The 24,042-nt window shown below is 39.1% G+C and overlaps 1 protein-coding gene across 1 annotated transcript in view; it reads left to right on the plus strand.

The window, feature by feature from the left end:
• Positions 1-24,042, plus strand: part of STAG1 (STAG1 cohesin complex component) — a 159,743-nt gene that overhangs the window by 65,861 nt on the left and 69,840 nt on the right. Inside the window, exon 6 of the mRNA XM_079314939.1 lies at positions 22,989-23,065. Within this exon, the coding sequence (XP_079171065.1) occupies positions 22,989-23,065 (77 nt within the window). The remainder of the gene's footprint in view (positions 1-22,988; positions 23,066-24,042) is intronic.

A 24,042-nucleotide genomic window follows, 5' to 3' on the forward strand; every position in this document is an offset into this window, starting at 1 on the left:
GTATAGAATAAATCTAACCAACAAACGTGTTCATGCAAATGCTGGTAAAGATGGGGAAGACACTTGGATTGGTGTTCCTTCTGTGCATGGTTTGTATAGAAATATTGTCTGCATTCCAGAATGATTTGATTTAAAGCTTGTTTGTCAAGGGCTACCCATTCTCTTTCTCACTTCCTGGTCATCATGCTAAAGTGTACAAATCCTCACAGAGACACTCTACTCATCATCAGCAGGAGACAAAAGATCTGGTACTCCAGGTAGGCATATCTTTATTTCCCCTTTCTGTTTCTTCCCAATGTTTTAATTGCAAAAATTTGTAGGTAACTGCACCTTAAATTTGATATTTTTTCTTTTTTTTTTAGGATTTTTTTTTTTTTAACTGAAGAGGAAGGAGTCAGACTTCGGTTCACTTCAATTGGCAAGAAAGATTTCCTGTGGATGAAGCTCCATTTGTTCCTCTGTGATATTTTATCACATCAGCAGCAAGTGCCCTTCCTTTTATACCCTACTTAAGCAGCCTCCATTACCAGACGTGCAGCAGTCAGCCATTCTAGCATTCTGTTGCCACACTGTGCCTTCTAATGAATTTTTCATGTGTTGTCTTTTTTCAGTTAACTCAGCCTTGAAAAGAGACAGAGTTCCACTCGCTCTGTAGTGCTCTGAACCAAACTATTTGCTGTTTTCTGATGCTTCCTGGAGTTTACTTTGAATAGAGTTGAAAACAACCCACAGTTCAGGAATTCTTTTTCTTCATTTTGTATCTGATGTGGGAATACAACTTTAGGCATCAAATGATCTGGATAGGAGTCTCTTTTCTTCCTTCTTAAGTATAAGAGGATGTCTGGAGTAGCTAAAAGCATCAGAGAAAAGAAATAGGAACCATCAGCAGTTTCAGCAAGCCCTTTTTCATAGCTGAAGGAAATAAACTTATTTTGTGGATGACAGGAAAGACTGAAGCTCTGGGAGCATTCTGTGAAAGGGCTGAAGGTTAGGGCTTAGGTTACCAGCCTGTGTCAATGTCTACACTGCTCACATGGAACCCCTGAAATATTTTTCAGTTGTTTGGCAGTAGGAAGTACTACTGTGGAAGTAGTTGTATTCTGTGTGCTTTTTCTTTTTTTACTGTCTCCTGAAGGTGTATATGAAAAAAAAAAAGCAACCTGACAAGTTTATTTGTAAGAATTTGGGTAGCATTAAACCAAAGGTATCCTTAGCCATATGTTTATATTCTTCTTGATGCAAGCTTTTAGTGAAGGCATGTCATAAATATCTTCATTCCTCTGCTGCTCTCTAATTTATTCTTCCTTTCTTTCTCCTCATTAGAGAAAGCAGCACTCTGATAAGATTCCTATTTTTTAAACCACTTGTTGGTGAGTGATGCAGGCTGATTGCCCACTGTCAGCCATATGCTGCTGGAGCAAGTGCTTCCCAGAAAAGCTTTCTGTTACTGGCTGGGAGGCAGCAGTGCTGCGAGTGCCTGATGTCATTGGCTGATTTGGCTTTTCTTTGAGTAGTGACTTTCATTTTCACTGCTATGCTCTGTATCCCAGGGCTATCTCTGCTGAGCTTCTTTCAGTACCTTCTGGTCCCAAACAGCAATGGTAGGAGAAAGGAAGAAAAAATTCCTTATCCCCAAATCTGTAGTGTGTTTGGGAGATTTATTTCTGTGCTGGAATTTTTGCAGTGGCTGTAGTAACAGCTGTAGAACAGGGTTGAAATCCTGGCAAACAGTGAAATTCTTTCCAGTTTCCAGTAATATGCTTGTTTTCGAGAATAAATAGAGCTTATCAGAAGAGAATGGATTTTAATGGTAGTCCACTTAGGGTAAAGTACATACCAAGCTGTCCTTAATGGAAATGAGAAACAGGGGGCTGTTCTCTATTTTGTGAAGATGACCAAGATTCTTTTTCATGGGAAGATCATGTATTATGGCTTCTTTATTTCCCTTTAGAGACTTAATTGACATTCTTGCTTATTTCTGTTTCTGATAAATAACCACCTCTTGTGAATCTCAACAACTGTTTTATCTTCCTTAATTGTCTTCTTTTCAGTTTGCTCCACTAACATTGTCTTGGATTCTCTGGCTTCCTTTCCCAAAGCTGGATCTAAATGCTGACTGATAATATATCTAAGTCTGTGATCATTAACTGAAGGGAGGAGGATGGCTAACTTGGGACAAAGTTTCTCGGGAAATTGTGATGCTAGGTTTATAAATCTACCGTTTCAATAGTGCTTAGAATCACTAGATATCAAAATATATGTAAAGTACATTTAGCTTGATGTGTCTTTCAGAAGTTTTGAGCAGGTGGAAGAGCGTGTGTCCATTTATTTGCTTTAATTAGAAACTGAGGCACCAAACTGTTTTATTTAGCAACAATATTGACCCTGAAAAAATACCCTTCTGTTTAGAGAAACATTGATTTTTATGTATTTATCCCATTTTCTTGGGCAGCACAGATGCTTGAATGACCCTCTTGGCATCTTCCAGCTTTGCTTGTAGGTGTTGCTGAAATGAGAAGTGATCTCTTGTAAATATGAGTAAGCGTGAGTATTAAGTGAATTGCTAATACTAACAATTGTAAATTAGGGGCTTTTGCAGGTGAATGTAAAAGATCTGTGCAGTTTAAAATTCAATAAATATGCACCAAATATTCAAGCATGTCTGTCCTTTGTCAACTCTTCTGAGTATCTATTTAATGTATATCCATTAAAAACATAGAAGATTAGGTTTTAATGTGACTCCAGTAATATTTATGTGTTTTACAGTGCTATTTGGTGTAAATGGGAAGTTTCTTGTATTGAACTGTCAAAACATCTCAGTTCAATAAGCAGATTTGCATGGGAGTTGGTCACTTGCCATGTCATCTTTCCTCTAATTTGCCTGCTCAATCTGTACATATGTTGCCTTTGCAAGTTTTGATTACAAAGAAGTGAAATGGTTATGTAAAGAATTTATCTTGCTTGTTTTTTCCTTTGAGAATACAAAAAAGTCCCTGCCTTTCACAGCTTGTCTGTGTGATCTTTTCCATCATGTTATGTTGAATTTCTGTGGCAGAAAAATGGTTAACAAGGACTGGTGCATTCACTTTTCATTTCTGACCCGTTTAAAATATGTTGCTGCTTCCTTAGAGGGAGGATCTTGTATCAGATAGTACCTTAGAAAGGTGAAAAGGTAAGTGATAAAATACTACTACTTTGTAGAAAAACAGCAAAAAGTGCTGTTTGTTGTCCTTGAAAATAAACCAGGTCCGTCTGTTGGTAGTAGATGTTTATTTTTCCATGGTATTTACAATCTGCAAAGCAGGTGGTATTGTATTTACTTTCTTATTTCTAAGTCAGGAGCAAAATTTCAGTGTTTTCATTATTAGGTAACAGAGAACTTCTTGACATTAGCTTGTTGTAATGATAAAGCCCTTTTTTCAATGAAGTGCCACTGGACTGGGGATGGAGGTGTATCCACACTACTGAAATTTCCATCTCCGTTGTTGTGCTTTGATCTGCAGTATTGTGGATTCAGGCACCCTCCTCCCTTTCAGAAGTGTTGTTGATCAATGTTCAGAGTTTTCTGGGGGTTTTTGTGGGCTCTTTTCCACTGCTTTCTTCTTTGTAAGAACATATTTTTGCTTTTCCCCCTTTTTTCTCTTCTTTTGAATATTTATGTAAAGCACAGCATTGAGTGCTGGGCTCTCTGAGCTGGTTGCAAGCAAACTGAAATGTCTAATCAGCAATATGTATGTGAGGTCCCAGAAGGATTATAACTGTGTCAGTGTGATGCTGCATCAGGGCTAATTAACTCTGCCTCTCAGACTGAGTAATTAGCTCAGGTATCCTGCTCTGCTGCTATGACAACCAGGCTGTTTCCATTTCTGGAGCTCCCTGGATTTAGAGCTGACTGGGGTATCTGCATGGCTGTCAGCTCATGCCTTCTGTTATTGATAGGAAACAAACAGAAACTCCTTGAGCACTTTGACCTTTCTACATTTTAAAGGCAGAGAGCCATGCTTGTAGAATAATTTTTTTTTTCCTAACCAGAAGCAATTAGTGGTTGAAACAGCCTCTTGAGCTGTGAAGGAAAACCAGCCACTGAGTCCACAGAGAAAAGAAGCTTTCTTTTCCAGGGGAAAAGGGTGTCATGTAATTGAAGAGGAAACTACTTGACTGCTTTCAAGTGTACAGTGAAATTATTCCCATTCCTTTTCTCCCATCCACCTACTTCACTCTTATTTGTTTTCTGATGGATAAGCCAGAAACCTGTACATTTTAAGCAGGTTTTTAGAAGTGGTCATAGATGAGCAGATATTCCAACTGTCATGTGTTGGCCTGAATTGCTGTTGCTGCTTAAGGCTGGGTTTTTCTCAGTTGTGAGTAAGCAGAGATCTGTCTATGGGTCTTTCCTCAGGGCTTAAAGCCAGACTCTTTTGTGGAACTTTTACTGTGAATCCAGCACTTGGGGTTCCACACTCTCTTCCAACTTCGTCTTTGGGTGCCTGGTTGTTCTCACTTGTTCTAGATCCTCTCTCAAATTCTCCTTGAATGGCTCAAACTGAGCCAATAAGTGCAGGAGTTCTGAGTTAGCTTGCTCATTTTGGGGTTTTTTTTTTGATGTTATATGAGCTTAAGTAAGGGCAAAATAAGATTTCCGCTTTGCCAAAGGAAATTGAAGGCTAAAACCAGAAAAAGCAGCAAAGAGTGGCCATAAATATGGTCTGGCAAAATCAGTGAACAAGCAGGCTTTTTTTGCTGTTGGAAAGAATTCCAGAAAGCAAATTTGCCACGAAATAGTATTATTTACTCTGATTAATAATATTTTAATAGAGGATGTAACATGGCAATTAGAGAAATGGTCTAAAAAAAATGAGTTGTTCATGATTTTGTTTTGTGATAGATGGAATCATTGTTCTGTACAGGTGGATGTTATGGAACACAAAGAAGACTTTGGTAAATCTAATTCCCTGCATATGGGCCTTTAGCAAGGAACTGCAGAGAGTGAGAAATGTTTCTGACTTTGACATGTGTTAAAAATCTTTACCTCTTCAGTCATTCAGTTATTATTAAGAAGTTGGTATCATAAATATTCTGTATTGTGACCAAATTAGAAAATACTACAATTCATTGCATTGCAGCTTGTATTTTTATTAAGTGTATAAAATCTTCTTTCTCACAGTTTCTTCAGCAAATTCCCTTTTCCGTGTCTAAATACAGGGGAGAATGTTGCAAAGTAAGAGCTAATATACATTTTGAGAAATTGTTACTTACTTGTGTAGTATTTAAGTCATAGCAATGTCAAGGATTTCTGAAATATTTTGTATGCATAGTATAAAGAAGTAAATACATCCCTATAACTATAAAGCAGTTACAAACATGCCAGTAACCACATTGAAAAATGGGAAGATAAGACTAAGATGGAAATGGCTTAATCTTAATTTCATGTGTGGTGTAGATAAACAAGAGCTGATCTTTGTACTTCTTCTTTCTGAGCCTTGAGGTAATTTTTACAGTGTGTTTGTCTTGAAGTGAAAGCTTATAAAGTTTAAACTGAAAATAAGATGAAAATGGCTTGGGTGGAAGGTAAATCAGATTACCAGGCATGCGTTAAATGCTTCATTAGTTCTTCAAAGGAATATAGGTAAGGTTAAAAAGTTCATATCAGACATTTGGCAATTTATATGGCTACATCAAAATCAATTTTTTGTGAATAATTACAAATGGTTAATATCTGTTGACATTCTGGAAATTAAAGCTTTGGTTTTGTTGTGTGTTTAGTTTTAAATCAAAAAGGTTTTTACTATTTCTTCCTATTTGCTGCTGAATGTATTTGTTCTTGTCATCTCATGTACTTTCTTCCTTACATTTCTTTATCCTCTTCTTTAGCTCTTCAAAGATTATTTGGCTATAAGGAAAGTAATTACAACTTCTTTTTGAATTCTTTTAAACTCTGCATTTTACTGATTTCTGGGGATGAGAAGGGTTGAAAAATTAAAAAAAAAATCCTATCTGAAAGTGTAAAAAAGTGTTGAAGTAGTGCAATATGTTTTATAGCCACTTGTGTACTAATGGCATCTCCTTCCCAAAAGATGTATCCTGCTACTTTCAGAAATGAGTAGGAAAAAGCCATAGGAATTGACTTTGAGTGCAGGAGACATGAAGGAAGGGCACACTGGTTTGTAGTTTGAAAATCTGAATGAAATACCTGTTGTGCTGAGTTGTGACTGCAGTCCAAGGTTTCCCTCTATGAATTGGTAACAGGAGCAACAGTAATTTAAACCAACCATATTTTTCTTTATTAATTGCTTCTTGAATATATAAAACTATTTGTATTTCACATACAACAGCAGGCCAAAAAGGCAGCTGGCTTAAAATTGGCTATAAACTAATTTATGGGTATGAATTAATACAAACTTTCAAATAATTTATAATAAATTTATTGAATTAATTGGCAGAAGTCATGGTACTAGAATATTTTAGAGCAAATCTATAATGTAGGGAAAGACAAATTAGCTTTGAAATGAATTCTGCACTGCTAGTTCTGTATAATAAATTCAAATCTCTGCTGAAAATGAAAGCACTCCTTGTAAGCTTGGAACAAAGACTGTGTTCTGCCCCTGTGCACTACTAAGTAAACTCAGAGCTTGTAAAATTATTTTTGGCACTGCTCATTGGAGAAAAATTGCAAGGAGTTCAAATACTATTGCCTGTTTTCCACTATATTAATTTAATTACATGCATATTGATCTGGAAAATAGCTCTACTCATATGACTACAGAGGTAAAACTTGAGGAGTCTCTCAGTTAGACCATGCTTTTAATGCTACAGCTTTTCAAGAGAAGAGCAGTAAATATCTCTTGGTGTTAATAATCCTGAATAGTTGGTGCTTTACTAGCCATATCTGTGCCATTTCCTCTATATTTATGTTTTTTGTCTCTATTACACAAATTTATTACAGGAGGAACACCCTCTGTACTAAGCAGAGAAGTAAAAGCCTTAGTCTGATTTATTTTTGCAGTATTCTCAGACTTGTGAACAAATTATTTCAGTGTATGAGTTTTCTGGCTGTGTGTGAGATACATTGCTGGATTTACTGTAGATGACAGGTGCTTCCTGAGAAGACAAGAACTAATTATAAAAAAGCAACCAAATACCACTAGATCTTAGATCTTCTCTGATTGTATTACAAATTGGAAAAGTCTCTGGCCTTTCCAAAGATGCAAATTCTGCCCAAGGTTTAGTCAGACTTTTTGCAGACCAAGGTTAGGAATTAAATTGGAAGAAGTGATATTTCTCTCAGCAAACACTGTAATTACAGTTCTCTCTCCTTTCCATTAATGAAGCCATAGACTTATTTGATTAAGTGCACTGCAGTAATTATTTCTGAAGAGAAGGAGATGAGGCTGATATGAAAGGGTCTGTATCCTAATGAGAAAGTGGTATTCACTGGCACAAAGAAAGTGGTTAAACCAAATCCAATAATATGTTAATCTGCAGGCAGTAGCAGTTGGATATAGGGGGAAAACAAAAAAGCTTGTGTTTTAAAGAAGAGCCATCCTAATTCTTCCTAAATGGAAGAAGTGGACTCTGAAGCAGATACAGTCCTGCTCACATTCCACCACTGCCTACTTGTTTATTTCTATCAGTCTGATCAGATTACCTTTAACCTGAACCATGACCAGCTGAGCCTTACAATTGTTCATGTCATTTTTATTGGAAGTTTCAGCGTTTTCTGGCACTGCCAGAGTCAATCATTCCAGGACAGAATGGTATCAATAGCTTTGACCTTGTATTTTCTTTATTTACATGGAGGAGGAAGTGTGGTGGAATGTTTTTGGGTGCCTGGAAGGGATGTTGTACAAAAGTGTTCCTGGACGCTGCAGGAGCAGCCAGTAGTTCCCTGGCCAGCAGCACAGCTAAGCCCAGTACTTGGGTGACTGTCACGAGCTCAGACACAGGTATAGAGTTTTGCATTTCTTTCTGGTAATGCCAGTAGCTTAAATTTCAGCTTTGAACTACTGGTGTTGGCCCTCTACCTGCAGCACTGGCCCTGGATGTGAAGGGGTGAAGCTTAAAGCACCTTGGGCTGATGGGAGCCCTTTCCCTCAGGAGCAGTCACTGGCCTTTAATAAGCATCATCCCATGTGGGAATTGGCTTCCAAAGTTATTAAAGTCATTACATCCTTTTTTTGGAAAACCTTTAATGTAGATTGTCAGATTTACCACAATCTCTACTCTTTGTTTTGTTTACTTAATCATTATTGAAGTAAATGTTCTGGATAACTTACAAGTTCTTGTGACTTAGGAAAAAGGGCCTAGAAATACTTTCAGCAACTTATGACAGTGAATACAAACTATATATATTTAGTCACATAGGTATAGATGTAGTGGAATTTCAGCTTATGGTGACATAAATAATGACAATTTTCTGTACTGTTGGTTCAAACCTTCTTTGACCCCCACTTTGATTTTCAGCTTGTGTTGTTCAAGTCACTTTAATTAACCATTCAAAGTGACATTTTTTTCATTGATGGAGAGGAGGCAGATGTATTTCAAGAATACAACATCTTTTAAGGTTAACAAAGTATTGCTGATATTCCTGTGTTCTCACAGCCTGCCTTGTAAGCTGCTAGGTTTTTTTCTTATGGTGGAGAAGACTGAATAAATGCAAAGTGTAAGACATCAGGTGAGTCTAATTCCACAGAAGTACTTTCTCACTATTAGAGCTGGACTTAAGAAGAGATTTTTTCTTTCCATGATGTGGGATGAGCCAGGATAGGGGTTCTGTGGGCTCTGAGCACAAGCCACTGGGTCACAGTCAGTTTTTCATCCAGCAATTCAAATTAGAGAGTCACATAAATTGCATATTTGCATTTAAAGAGAAGAAAATCCATTCAGCTGTTACACCTGTCTAGGTACCATAATTTCATCCTGGGATGGCACCATTAGTAGAATCCCAGCAGACCACATTCTTTTCAGGTACAGAGGAAAGGGATCAATTTGTTTTCCTATCTTGTTTTATAATTTGGTGAATTGAATAAGTGGCCAGTGATGGAGTATCTTTTTGCTCAGAATAGTGAGAAGGCTGAGTTAGAGTTGGCAGCACTTTGATATGTAATTTTCCAACCATTGCAACAGGTTAAATTGTCTTTTAAATCAATCACGATGGAACTTGCTTCCAGAAGATGTAAACTTTTCCCTCAAAATAGAGGAGAAAATAGAGGAGAAAACGTATGTCAGTCAATTCCTGGTACCTCATGTGGGTATTTCAATACCAGATTGAATCTTAAGGCCTGATAAACAAAGGACGGTGATTCAACTGCCATGATTTTTTTTTTATCTGACTTACAAAGGATTTAATCTTAGTGACAATGGTGCAAAAAGCCAGGCTGAGCTACTCTTTCTTCTCAAGATTTGTTTATTAATGTAATTTTTTTCCTTTTAGATTCCCCCCCCTCCCATTTTTCACCTGAGGATGCCAGGCTTGTGGGGCTGGAACCCCACAAGTAGTGAAGGTTTGTTGATGATGCAGAGATGCAGAAATTTGCCTTATTGGTGTCATATGTTTATTCTGAAAGAATAAAAACTTTTATTAAGAATAAAGAAACAGCTTATGCTGATGTTTCACTCTTGAATGTATTTGTTGTCAACTTTTGACTAAACCCATGGATTGGAGTTTAATTTCTGATGTTTGCATTTGGAGTTGCTTGCCCTTGCGTCAAACAGATACTTCATTTTTTTTTTCTCCTTGTAGTGTGTGAGCACATTTGAGCTGTAAAGATTTTTGATTATTTTTTCTGTATTGTGTTCAGCTCCACTTGTAATACTTACAGGAGAAAGTGGCAAACAGGAGAAGTTCCAGCCCAGACCCATTAATAGAAGCATTTACAAACTGTTATGTCTAATAGCAGTGATGGATATTCTCACTCTCAAATTTTAATATTCAGCCCTTTTTTCCCCTCTGGTTTCCATGGTAGCCTCTAACAGCGGGATTATTCTTCAATTATGTGCTGTGTATAGAGCTCTGAGCTGGCTACTTCCTTGGGAAGAGCAGGCTGCTTTTGGGGAAGGAGGGCAGTCCTCAGCCTGGAAAGTGCTCCCTTCTGCCTGTGCTGAGCAAAGCTTCAGTTCCTTCTGACTGGGAACAGGGAGACACATCATACTGTGATGAAAAGTGCATTTAACTCTTAGGGAGTTGAAGACTTTGATCTCATGCAAACTGTTTAAGGTGGCAGGGATTGTGAAAGTGGGCAGTCTTCCCTGCATTTCTTTCTTACTCTTTTCAGCCTGTAATAACAGCAACCAAGTATTAAATGTCACAGAATCCCAGCATGGTTTGGGTTGGAAGCGACCTTAAAGCTCCTATTATTCCACCACCTGTCATGGGCAGGGACACCTTCCACCATCCCAGCTTGCTCTAAGCCCCATCCAACCTGGCCTTGAACACTTGCAGAGATGGGGCAGCCACAGCTTCTCTGGACACCCTGTGCCAGGGCCTCACCTCCCTCACAGGGTGGAATTCCTTGCCATCAATCCATGTCCTTTGGCAGTGGGAAGCTATTCTTCATTGTCCTGTCACTCCAGGCCTTTGTCCAAAGTCCCTCTCCAGCTCTCTTAGAGCTCTTTTTTGCATTGGAAGGTGCTACAAGATCTCCCTAGAGACCTATTAAAATTACTTATATTTATGAAGTCTCATTTGTAGGGAAAATGCAAGGAGAAGAAGGAAAAACAAACATCTGTAACAGTGGAAGGAAGAATGGAAAGGTAAACTTGTGCCTTTAAATGCAGCAAACTATAAGGGCAAAGGAAGAAATTATGGATTCTGAAAACTGCAAGAAAGGACTGTGTTCTTTTGAGGACCTATCTCCACAGAGATGCTTAGGAAGTAGGAGAAAAGAGAGGCAGGTGGGCAGGTGCACATCCCAGTGGTTTTGCTTTGCTTCAACAGCCAAAATAGCAGTTTTCTCTTTTCACCTGATGAACACACTTGGGGGTGCTTTAAGCTACTGCAGAATGATGAATCCAGAATATCCCACTGAAGAGGGCCAGGAATGATAGCATAACTCCATTTTTGAATATTTTCATCAAGCAGGTGATCCATAGTGTAACATCGCTTGGTGTTTTATGCTGTGAGCTTCAAAGACAATTTCATAGGGGAAGGACAAGAAAACAATTAATAGGTAAGAATCTATGTTGACAGGAATGAGAATGTAGCTTTGCCCAAAAAAACTGTATAGAAAATTCAGCCTTCTGGTTAAACTTAAAAATGTGAGTATTTACAGGAAAGGCACCATCATATTAAGGCTTCCAGTGAAGCCTTAGAGTGAGGGAGAGGGAGCACTGAAAAGTCCTAAAAGGAAAATTTGCTGAAAGTGCTGAAAGCTGGGAGAAAAAAATACTGTTTGTTACAAAATAGTGAGAAAATTAAATGCCCTTTACAAAATAAAACACTTGACAAAGGTTGTGTTAGAATATTTTGTTTTACAGCATTACTCTATTTTCCCACTTTAAATATTTTTTCCACCAATCTGTAAGACACAACCAGAGGAGTTACAGGGTTGATTAGCCTGGTCTGATGGAAGGTGTTCCTGTCCATGGCAGAGGCTTAGAATGAAATGAGCTTTAGCGTCCCTTCAATTCAAACCATTCTGTGAGTCAACTGGCTGCTTTATTCTGTGTCTTGAATTTGTGTATCTACCAGGAATTATATGATAATACATGGTGTGTTTACACAGCCATTTTTAATTTGCAAAAAATACACCATTTCAACTAATTCTGGTAGTTAAATTTGTAAGGTAGAGGATCCAAAGCAATATAAGAGGAATTATTTAAGGCATTTTTCTGATTAAACATGCTTTACTTGCAGTGCTCCTCTGTGTGTTTTTCTTCTTTCCTTTTTCCTTAGCAGCACTTGATTAATTTTCCCCCTTGAGTCCACTATCTTTATGTTAATTAATATACTCAGACTTTTCATTCCCTCTTGTATTTCATCTGCCATTTATTACTGTTTGTCTTTCAGCACTCTTTGCAGGGCCTGCTATTTTATTACTTGTATAAAGTTTGGGGTTTCTAGTATAAATGAGTTTATACAGGTAAATCTTTTTTATATTTTGCTCTCAAATAATCCTTAGTAAATCTTAAACACAGACTGCTGAGAAACACATTGTATGTAGAGCTTTCCTAGTTTTCTGCTCCTATTTCCACATTTCCATTTATATTTGTCCTGTCAACACTTGCTGTGATCTGTATGTGTTCCAGCAGTTTATCTTCTCTCAATTCTGAGGTGACAGTTCCCTCTTGCATTGTATTTTTAGAAGCATATCCAGACTTTTATGGATTTTGGCTCTAATATATGCTCTCTCATTCTCTTACCCGTGCCAAAACATGTTGAGCAACTATTCCTTGTGTTGTTTTAACTTCGGTTTTGATGTGATGCTTCCTCTTATTTTTCGACAGTAGCCAAGTTTGAATCAAAAATTTGAAAATTAAAGTTTTCCTTGGGGGTGTTTTATCAACAGGGTTTCTTTTAGTTGTCTTTGTAAATCCCTTTTAAGTAAAGATCCTGTCTCTGCTCCAGAAATGGCCAATTCAGGAACAGAGTCATTGATATCATAAGCTTTTGAGGCAGCAGATAGACAATCTGTGCCACTACCACAGTGGAGGTTTTTTCAGATAACTTGTGCCATGCTTAAGCCATTGCTGTCACTGGTTTCCTACTCCTCCTCAAATTGCTTAAAGACTAAGCCCAAAGTATTTAGACTTCTTAAAGTTCATGGAATGGAAACTTGAAGTCCTTGATTTTTTCTGGTAGATACATATTCATGATAAGGAAAAAGCAGGACTGGAGCCTAAGCCCTCTTCCTTATGTTCTCTGGTAAGGAGGAGCCTTTTCCTGCATTGCCCTTTGTTCTTATATTTAGGGTTTTACATACCCAAAGAATAGTGTCACGCTCAGAGTACCTGGAGTTACAATTGTTTATGTGCTGCTTTTGTCTACATTCATCCATGAGACTGCTAGGGGAATACCTGAAAAATGGGGGATATGCAGCTAGGGACCATCTTGGTGATAGTTTAAATTGTCCAGGCTCCTACAGGAACCTCACAAATAAAAGCAAAAGCAATCTGCAGCATCCTTATCAACCCTTGTAAAAACCCCCTCTTCCCACACTTCTTCCCAGGTTCATGGGCTGCAGCAGAGCTGCACATGTCAGAGAGACAATAATGTCACTTCCACAGCTCCTGTTCTCTTCCCAGATCCTTTTGGTGTCTGTGCTAATGAAGCCACACAGAACAGCAGACAGCCTTCAGAGGTTGGTGACTCACCAAAGCTGACACAGAAACTAAGTCAAGGTTACACATAACATCTGAAGTTTAGCGCTTCTTCATTTCTCCTTTAATTTCTAAGCACAAAGCTAAGGGGGTTTTGCATGTGATTTCTTGAATTCTTTGTGTTTCCTCACAGAAACTAGTTCTATGCATGTTCGTGTTCAGAGAGTCATAGGGTGAAAAGGGGCTTTGGAATGGGCTAAGAGCTAAGAGAAAATGAGTTGTTTTCATAGAAAAGCAGGAAGAAATAATTACGTGAAAAAGGAGAATTCCTCTCATCCTCTTACTTTTAAATGAGGAGAGAGAAAGATAAAGGCATTGCTTTGTGCCAGTTCAGCTAATTTTTTCATTGTCTTCACAGGTCATTGTCAGTAAATGCTTTGGCCTTTAATATATTCTGCATAAGTGACTTCATGAGAAGCAGAAGGAATGAAGAGGGATTTCTAATGTATCTCTGTTCAACTTTCCTGAATTATACAAAAGCATGTGAATGTGCTCATGAAATGCAGGGTAAGAGACAATAGCGTGGATGCTGTGTAACTCCAAAAAAGATGGGGACACACACTGCTAGGCAGGAGGTAGTTGTGCTGCAGGTGAAGCTGTTCTTGAAGAAGCCGTAGCATTCTCAGTGTGTGTCCCTGTCTCCAGCTCAATGAGAGGCTGAGATTAACAGAGATTGGGGTCATGGTTCACACTGTTCCCCAATGACCTTGTTGGCTTCTGTTCAAGGACCTGCCTTTGTAAAATTCATTGGGACACTTCATATCCAAGACCAGTCAGGTTTGGTTAAACAAAAAGGTTAGAATTAAGCAGCACAGTTACAGACAGAAGTGCACCCAAGTCTTATTTCCTTCTTTCAGGTTAATAAAAAAAGGATAGAAATGTTGCATGTAGATGATGACTTTCACTTAAAGAGGGAAATCAAATGTTTTAGATATAAGTCATTTCCATGATGTTTCTGCATCTCCAGTCTCACTCTTTAGGGGACACCAGCTTTCCTCAAATTAACATATAAAGTTCTTCACCTTTCTACAGTAGTTCTGCAGTGCTTACAAAGCGTTTGTTTTACTGCTGTTTAATGTGTTGGCTTTTTTCCATCAAGTAAAGAATATGGGAGAATACCAATCAGCCCTGGCCTTGTGGCTCTCTGAATGGTGCTGTTGAACACTGAAAAGTAAGGACTGGCTCTGGAAACCTGGAGCTCAGTAGCCTCTTTGGTGTGCCATTGCTATTGAGGTTTGGCACTGCATTGTTATTACACTGTCCCACACCTGAGCTTTAGTTATAACAAAAGGCACGTGGTGCTGAGCCATAGCTCACTCAGCAGGTACTTGTGGCCAGTGGAAAACTCCCCCAAGAGCCCAGGATTGGGGCTGTGCCCCAGGTACATGGCACAGGTAGGATGTCTGTTATTAACAATGGCAATACTGTTTTGTCTCCATTGGTGGCTACAGAAATGCTTACACAACAGGAACGTGCTCATGTTTGGGTTGCCAGGCTCTTGTCCTATCACCTGAGCCCACTGAGAAGTGTCTGGCACTGCTGTCTTTGTCCCCTCAGATCAGGTGTTTGTGCACACAGACTGGTTCCTCTGTGAGGAGGGAAGAACTTGTGCTCACACTGGGCCCCTCATTTCAGAGGGAAGTTTTGGTGGGGGCCTGTTCACAGGGTCAGTGAGTGAGGGAGAGCAGATGTGAAAACAGCATGTGATAAAGGCACTCAGAAAGAGGAGATGGACCTAAATGGACTTAGTGCAAATATTTACATTGTTGTATCTTACTCTTAACTTGGAGCTCAGCCTCCCCACTACCTATGTTTATATTGCTGGATTTGAGTCACTTCCAACAGCAGGCAGCCAAGGGCTGCTTCCACACTTGAGCTGATAAGCTGTAGTTACGCACATTCTGCTCTTGGAGCCTGCTGTCATTGTGAATAATCTGAAAATACAACCTCTGTGCTTAGCAGTGTTCATAGAGGCAAAATTAAGAACTAGAAATAAAGGGCAAATTTATGTGTACATATATTAGACACCAAAAATCTCTCAAACTTGTATTTGACCTGCACTTTGAATATTGGATGTAGTTATGACCATCCCACTTCCTAAAGGATACTCAAATTTAGAGAGAAAAACCCAAGCAATGTGGAAAAGAATGGCACATAGAAGAATAGTTTTTCATGCAGTGCAAAAAGATCAGGGTTTATCAAATAAAATTATCAAGTAGCAGTTTTAGAAATAGAATGAGGTACCTTCTGAAGGATTGTGGAACTAAACTGCAGGTTGCATTGATGCAGAGTTCTGTGGAGATGGAAAGTACGAAAGATGATAGATCCACTATCAGCTGTTAAATCCAACAGTCACAGTGTGCCTTAACACTGTACAACTCAGGTAAACTCTGAACTACTCCCAAATGTGAGATTCATGTGGTGCTGACTTGTGCTTGCATTCTGCATAGCACCCGATGCTGATTGCTGAGCACAGGAATCCCAAGATTAATTTGTTTCATTGCATCCACCAGGAGCCTTCTTAATGAATGTCTGCTTACAGCACATGTGCAGAAAGCACAGCATGAGCAATGCTCACATAAATGAACCTTGGAACCAGCCCTGGGGGAACAGCTGGGAACTTTCAGCAGAGCATTTCTTGGATGTGTGCTTTTACCTCTCTCCTCAAGTGTGAGTGTCCTCTGTGACCACAGACTCCTCATTCAGCCAGGGTGACCTGAGGCAACTGCAGAGCTGCAGTCTTCCAAGAGCAAAAGCTGTATGACATTGCCAGGAACAAACTGCTGCCTGTGGGGCAGCAAAGGCTCCTCAGCTTTCACTCATGTTCATCTCACTGACTGCTGTTCAAAGTTACCTGGCAAAAAGGTTTGTGCTCTATGATAATTGCTACTTCAAGTTATCAAAGCGTGAAAAGATCTATCCTACAGAGTAATTCAGTAAGTTTAGTGTTCAGTAGGTTTGACTAGTGATTATGTGGCTTCATGTAAATCATCTCTATGAGGATGCAAAGCAGTTTACACTTGGCAAGTGCAAATGCTATAGAGCCATTGCAAACCAGCCTTATCTGCCTTAAACCCAGAGCAAGGGAGTTTCCTTTATCAAAATTTTAAGACTTAAGCACATGAAGTGTACTGTTTGTGATGCACTAAATTATGTAGGCTATTTCTTTTTCTACTAGCAGTCTGGGAACTGAGCATGCTTTCTTGCTGAAGAGCATTTTACCAATTTCTGCTTATGACATCCTTTGGCAATGTTAGCTGGCAGCTGTCAGACTGGCTGTTCTAAATAATTGTGTGACCAGCAAACTATCTGCTCCATTTTTATCCTTTCTTTCAAAGCATTTATATAGCCTATAGATATTGACAGTATTAACATTATTGATTGTTTTAAGCACAGACTCATGGAATCGTTTAGATCGGAAAAGGCCTTTGACACTACTGAGTTCAACGCTTCCCCAGCACGGCTAAGGCCATCACTATCCCATGTCCTCACGTGCCACATCCACATGGCTTTCAAATCCCTGCAGTGATGGGGGCTCCACCACTGCCATGTCAGCCTGTGCCAGGGCTGGAGAACCCTTCTGGTGAGGAAATTGTCCCTAATATCCAACCTAACCCTCCTCTAGTGCAGCTTGAGGTAATTTCCTCGTCTTTTAGCTTGTTACTTGGGAGAAGTGACTACCACCTCCCTTTAGGCAGAGTCAGGTGTTCCCTTCACCTTCTTGCTGAAGGTACCCTTGATCCCCTCATCTATATTGTGGCTGAAGATACTAAACAGGACTGACACAAGCACTGGCCCTGGGGACACCACTTGTGACTGACCACCACCAGGGCTCCATTCTCCACTGCTCTCTGGGCCCACCATCCAGCTGGTTTTTTACCCTGTGAAAGCTCTGCCCATCCAAGCCATGAACAGCTTGTATCTCTAGGAGAAGGCTGTGGGAAATGATCAGAGGCTCTACTGAAGTCCAGCTAGACACTCCATGCTCTTTCCCTCATCCACAGATCATAGAAGGAGGTCAGCTTGGTCAAGCAGGGCCTGGCTTTTGTAAACTCACACTCTCTAGACCTGGTCCCTTAAGCTAAATTTTTTTTGTAAACTCTGAGATTTTACTGAGATTTCCATACTGGACAAGATGTCTTCTTCTAGGCTAAATCTGGTGTGAAAGGATAGCTGAAACAATTAAGGTAATTTCTAAATGACAATAGGAAGAAAGTGTTTCCTTCCTTATATCTAAGTTATATAAACCAGAATAGTAACACATTTCTGGGCCTGGTGTAATGAAGGAGGTAAAATGTGACATGCTTTAGTTGTGGTCCCTTAGGATGTTCTATTCTCTCCCAGTGGCAGTTCCTGTTGGATGTACATGCCATCTTGGGCACAGAGTGGGGTCTGTAGGTGGCAGTCAGGCACTGGGAGCAGAGAGCACTAAAGAGCCATAAGGACAGTGAAAGGACACTAACAAAGTTTCCTCATTCCACAGTCAAGATTTCCTTTCAGATTTTCCCAGCTTCAACAGCACCTTGCAGTAAAGGTGGCAATGCTCTGTAATGACTTTCCTACTCTTCATTCAATTCCAAAAAATTACATGGAAGTGTTTTTAGCAAAATCAAGATCTGAAAAATAGAAAAATAGATGTAAAATTTATGTGTGGGAAACACTACTAAGGCAAAAAAATAAGAGTTCTGCTCCAAGATTTCTGTTTGAGACAAATGTAACCTAAAACAAAGAAGGAAAAGGAATTAAAGAATGAATTACTTGTTTCACTCATGTGCTATGCAGTGGTCTGAAAAGCATCATGGAATTTGAAAAAGCAAATTACTAAAGGTAAAGATACAAGAATTGTAGGAGCATGATGATAAAAATCAGAGCAATTCATCACATATGTAAAAAATGAAGAGTAATAAAATTCTCTTCCAGTATGTAGCAGAGTGGATAAGCAGAAGGTCAGTCAGAGAATTGGACTGCAGCAAGAGAGTGGACTTTTCATGGCTGTATTGTGTATAAAGTCTTCACATTGCAAAGGGATTTCACAGAACACATTCAAACATATTTTTAGTTTTGTTGTAGGAGGATAGACTTAGGTGAGCCATTAGAATTCTTTTTAACAGTTATCTGTGATTCCCTTATAAGGTTTTAATTGCTCAAGACTGTACTTATTTTTCCACTGAGATTCTTGCTGATACATTCAGTAAGAGTTCACTGGCAAAAGCTGCTCTAAGGATGAATTGGCTGTGTGCCTTATAGGAAGCCTCTGTCTTTTGAATATTGCTTCACTGGCAGCAGAAGTTGGGCAGTGTAGAGTCCATGCAGCAGGAAGAATTGGGGAATAAATCAATAAAAGAGTCTTCTATTCCTATATGTGCAGAAATTCAGCTAAATATTTAGACTGACATCTTTCTCAAATCTTGACCTCTGGTCTAAGCAAAGAGTTTCAGTTTTCTGGGGCAGAAATCAGTAGAAAGTCAGGAGCCCTGGTGGGATTTAGGAGTCTCAGCATCTGTTTGGATATGCTTCAATTACCCCAGTACTGCATCTATTTAAATTAATGATTAACATCTATTGATTCCAGTGAGGTAAGAGCTACTTCAGTGTTCTTGCATGATTGTGAGCAGGCTACAGAAAATGAACTTTTCTACTGGCCTGAGTAATTTTTTAGATTCAGGCAGCTCTCTTCTGGAAACAGTTAGTGGAAGTACTACAGTAGAGTACCCTGGCCCAGGCTGAGCACTGAGAAATCATGTGCTCCTGATGGTTTGACTTTAGTCTTTATCATGTCACATGGAATTTGTCAGTACCACTTCTCAGATGATTGAAAACTGCCCTTAAGGACTGTGATCTAAATTGTAAGTGGGGTAAAAGGCATAGGGATGTATATTGAATGATATCAAGGGAGATAAATACTGCCCACCCAGCAGTTCTGTAATCACCATCCATCCTCACAAATGTTTTATTAAACTTGCCCTCTCTTGGCAGTATTAGTTAGGTTCTGGTGCTGTGGTCCCCAGTATTGACTTTGAGCTGATACAAAAGAGCACACTCTGTTTTTCTTGTACTTTCCTGGGCAAATCTCCTTGTGTCTACTTCTCAATGCCTCTATAAATCTTCCTCCTGTTTTTCTAGTTTGTTTGAGACATCAGACTGATCAGTTGCCAGGAATTTAAGGTCCCACAATTAATCCTCATTTGGCAGGAGACTGTGGGCTTATTTCATATCCGTTCACCTCAGTCTTGAGCTGCAGTTTTCCCACTACTTTTCTTGCAGTTTACTCAGTGTGGACAGGTGGTCCAAAAGAGAAGGAATGAAATTGTCCCTGTAGCTTTGGTGAATAAAAGTCCTAGAGATGAAAACTGACCATATAGTATAGGCAGTATCCTCCATGGTATATAATTTTACCATCAGCAGCTTAGATTTCAAGAGTAAATGACTGTGGGCTGCTAGAGCTGTGTTTCTGTCATCCAATTTTTCCTGTAGAAATCCCTGAGCTGCCGTGTGCAGGAAGCCATTGGAGTGTGGCACTTGTTGTGATGGTGTTCCCTGACTGCCCACAGTGGTCAGTGCCAGTACCTCCTGTTTGCAGCAGGAAAGGCAGTCATGGGACCACCCACATCCCAAGGATAACTCTCTTTAACTCTTGGTAGTAAAGGCTGGTTGTTGCCCAGACTCGAGGGCTTAAGCATCCTGTAAAACTCTTGGAGGTCTTTATTGTTGCTTTGCTTTTACAGGGCTTACTAATAAAACTGGTTATTCTTTTCACCCTAAATACATGTTTTCAAGCCACTGAGTCCATGGTATGTTATATCACCCAGAAAGACCATACCTGGTTTTGTATTCAGTTTAAGGTTTTTTAAGGTGTATTAATCCAGTTCTGTAAAGGCCCCTTTAGTCTCTCTTCTCTTCACTTCTCTCATTGAAATTTTGTTCTCTGTGTGGATTTTTTCATTTCACTCTTAAAGGCCATGTTGGGTGCTGTGATTATTCACAAATTATATGGATACCTCTTTCAGCTGAAAGTTAAACTGGAATTTGGTCATTAAGGAAATAAACTTACATGTCGGTGAGAAGGCCTTTTAAAACACAATGTATATGAATAGGTTTGAACTGAGAACTTAGTCCTGAAGTAAAATAGGCTTCTCAATTTTTAATGGATTAAGGCAATTTCAATTCTCTTCACTAAGTATGGAATGAGAGCTTCATGGCAAAGGTAAAGCTCGGCTTAGAAAAGGACATGAAGCGACCTTGAGTAAAGTAAAGATGGATTGCATGCCACTCCTTCAATTGTATTTTATAGGCAATTTGTTACATTTTAAGGATTCACCTGAAAATGGGAAAGTTTTGCTTTTTACTAATCATAAAAATTATGAGTTTGAATAATGGTCAACAGACCATTGCAATGCTGAAATGTTGTGGTCACACCATAAAATCTGAACAAAGCCTTCATAGCATACTTACAGTGTTAAATGAGTTTGCCAGAAAAACAAATGGAGCTGTGCTGTGGTTGGGTGGTGGAGAGGTGGTGGAAGAAAAAGCAGTCAGGCCAGAGCCACTGCCTACTGCCAGATAAGCAGAAACACTCCTTGTGCTTTCCATGACTTCTTTTAACTAGGTCCTGAAAAGTGGGGGAAAGAATGGGGCAGGACAGTGAGTAAGTGCTGTTCTCCACTCCAAGCACTTGCTGACACTCCCATGGCAGTGGAGCTCTTGCCCACCCTGGGAGATGGCAGAAGTGTGTCTCATTGTGTGCACATCCTCCCTTCTGGTCCCAAAAAATGGCACCATTGTTTATTGGAAGGTGTTGGAGCATCTCCCCAGCCTGACCTCTGACACCTCTGCATAGGATCAGTGACACCCTCTGAGTGCCCAGGGAGCGATGGTGCTCAGTTCTCATGCAAGGTAAACAAGGCTGGCTATGACTGCAGGGAAACAAGGCTATGACAGTTTATTAAAAAACGCCATAAATAGATAAGAATAAAATTAGAATCAGGGCTATGAACCAGTAAAATAGCAAAGGTCAGTAGATTACTCTGACTGAGGGGTAAGCTGCCAGTGGGAAGAGCAGCAGACACCAGCATGCTGTGAGAGAAAGGGGCATTCCTGCAGCAGAGGGCATTTGCAATAGTACCTGTCCACTGTTCTGAGACATCCTGGGAATCTGCTTCATTTAGCCAAAACAAACTTTCAGGATTGGGGGAAAGATTAAAATGTATCTGCATGTACAGATGATTTCCAAACTGAGAAAAGACATTGTCACATGGTGACATCCTCTTGGGTTCCTGGTTTTATGTTGATACATCGCATTAGTAATTGTTAATGATATGGAAATTAATATGCACAAATTTAAATTGCCATTGTCAGAACTGAGGCTGACAGTATTATCCAGTATGAAATAGATAACAAATATTATTTCATGAAGAAGCAAAGGCAATTCAAGAAATCAATATCTCATTTGCTTTATAAAACTAACATAGAGAGACTTGGTGTGCTCTAACTGTGCTTGCATGTTTTGAAATGCATATATTTCTGATGCTCTTTTTTAAAGGAATAAAATACCAGAATTAAAATATTTGCATAATATTTAGTATGTTTAAGTTATCTTTGTTTATTCTTTGTAGAGTGACAATACTGTTAGCTGTTAAGGTGCTTCTATTATGGTCTGAATTTCTGAAGCCATGCAGTGGATCATTAATCCAGTTGAACTTTTTGCAAAACTGAGAGACTCTTTGTAACATTAATGATGTTGGGATGGATTTTGTAGCTCTGCAGTTTGCTTAATTTTTCTGAATTTCCTCCATTAACAAAAGAAGATTGTAAAGTGATGAAGAGAAGATCATGCAGCAGTAGCAAAAAAAATATTTTTATGTTGCCCTGTGTTATATGGTTAGATGTTTAGATAGTGTCTAGTTGCATGGCAATATGTCAGAATATTTAATTTGTATAATGATTGATTTTTGATTTAGACACAAGAATCTTTGTTTATAGCTATTGTGTTGTTCTATTTTCAATTTTGGTAGCTTTGTTTGATTTACAATGAAAAATTAATTCTATCAACTGCAGTGTTCAGGTAACAAGGGGGAGTGGGAAATCTACATCAAAGAATAACAGAGATACAGTTGCTGCTTCTGGTTCTGAGCTGGCTCACATCTTGTCTGAGCCCTTCGGAGCCTTTGGGTTTGGAAAACATACCTGAGTCAATAAACCATGCTGGTCCTGAAAAATCCCAGTGTGAAAACTCCCAGTGGGTGCATAGAAAACATGGGTCTCTGTCATCCAGGACATTCAGCATGGAAAGTGCAGAACCACCAGGAGTGGCCGTGGAACTGAAAGATGGTGCTCATTGGATTTTGCACACAAAATTGAAAGCCTGGGGCAGCTGCACATGTGACACAAGTCCTCCATGGCTATCACTGCTTTATCACACTTGGCTTGGCTGCAAAGAGTGAGAGGATGGAAAATTATACTAATTCCTCATTTGAAAGTACATTACAGAACAGATGAGTTTTCTTTCCCTACTTCTTTAAGAGACAGCCTTTTTCACACTATTCCTGTTACTTTTGCACTCTTCATACTCTTATGTATATCATGGAACTGTTTGTTTAGCAGCAGAAAAACACTGATATTTTGGTGTAGCAAAACCATGTTATGTTAATTTCTTTTGTTCTTTCATTACATTACAGGTACAGTAAGAATTGAAATGTTCAGGAACATGCAAAATGCAGAAATCATAAGGAAAATGACAGAAGAATTTGATGAGGTAGAGTATACAAATAGTTGTTTAAAGCATTATGAAATATATTACCATATACTTCTGGTTTAAATTAAAGTTGCAATGGGCCAGTGGATAAATAATTTCTCAGTATGGGAAACTGCACTGGCAAGCAAAGCAGTGACTTAAGCTGTTGGATGTGGAGTAACAGGGCAGAGAGAAATTCATCAGAGCAGGTGGGAAGAGGAACTGGAGAGCTCTCATCCCTCTGAGAGTGGTGGTGGATTCTGGGTGCTGAACTTCAGCTCTTGGGAGTGCCATCATACAACAAAGAGCTCCAGATTCCTGACACATCAGATTCATGAGACAGCACTACAGCATTCTGCTCTGTGTTGTCTGTGCAAATTCATGTTTTGTGCATTTTAAATGGCAATTTAAACCAAATAGGAGCTTGACATGAAAATTACCGTTTTGGTACAGTGATACAGAAAGAAATACTCTTTCAAAAGATCTGAGCATTTTGTTTGAAACAAGTTAATTACAATTCAGACTGGGTATCTTTTGTTAAAATAAACATGTTCCTAATGGTGAATGCTTTTCAGCTTTGAGATTTTTGAACTGTGTTTTCTTTGATTTTTGGTGTATAAAAAACCGAATATTCTGAGTGTTTGTTTTGTTTAGTGAGGAAAACTAAAGTTGGAGCAGGAGTTTCTGTAGGACAGCAGTGTCTCTGACCAGTTCTAAATGAAATGCCAAGAGTGTGATTCAGAAAGTTCAGCAGGAAAACAATAAATACAATAAATGCTCTTTTTCAGGATGTACTTATACACAATTTCCTTCTTTGCCAAACCCTTGAACAACAAAATGTTTCAGTAAATGCCTGACTACAGCCAAAGGAGTGATTGTCCCATAGCTGATGAAGAAAGTATTTTTCAAAAAACACCTTTTTAAAAGCTGTCAAAGTTTTTTCTCAGAGGAGGAAAAAACTCTTCATATGAATGTACTTGAGAACAGCATCTCTCAGA

The sequence above is a fragment of the Erithacus rubecula genome (assembly GCF_903797595.1).
Source record: "Erithacus rubecula genome assembly, chromosome: 11".
Taxonomy (NCBI): Eukaryota; Metazoa; Chordata; class Aves; order Passeriformes; family Muscicapidae; genus Erithacus; species Erithacus rubecula.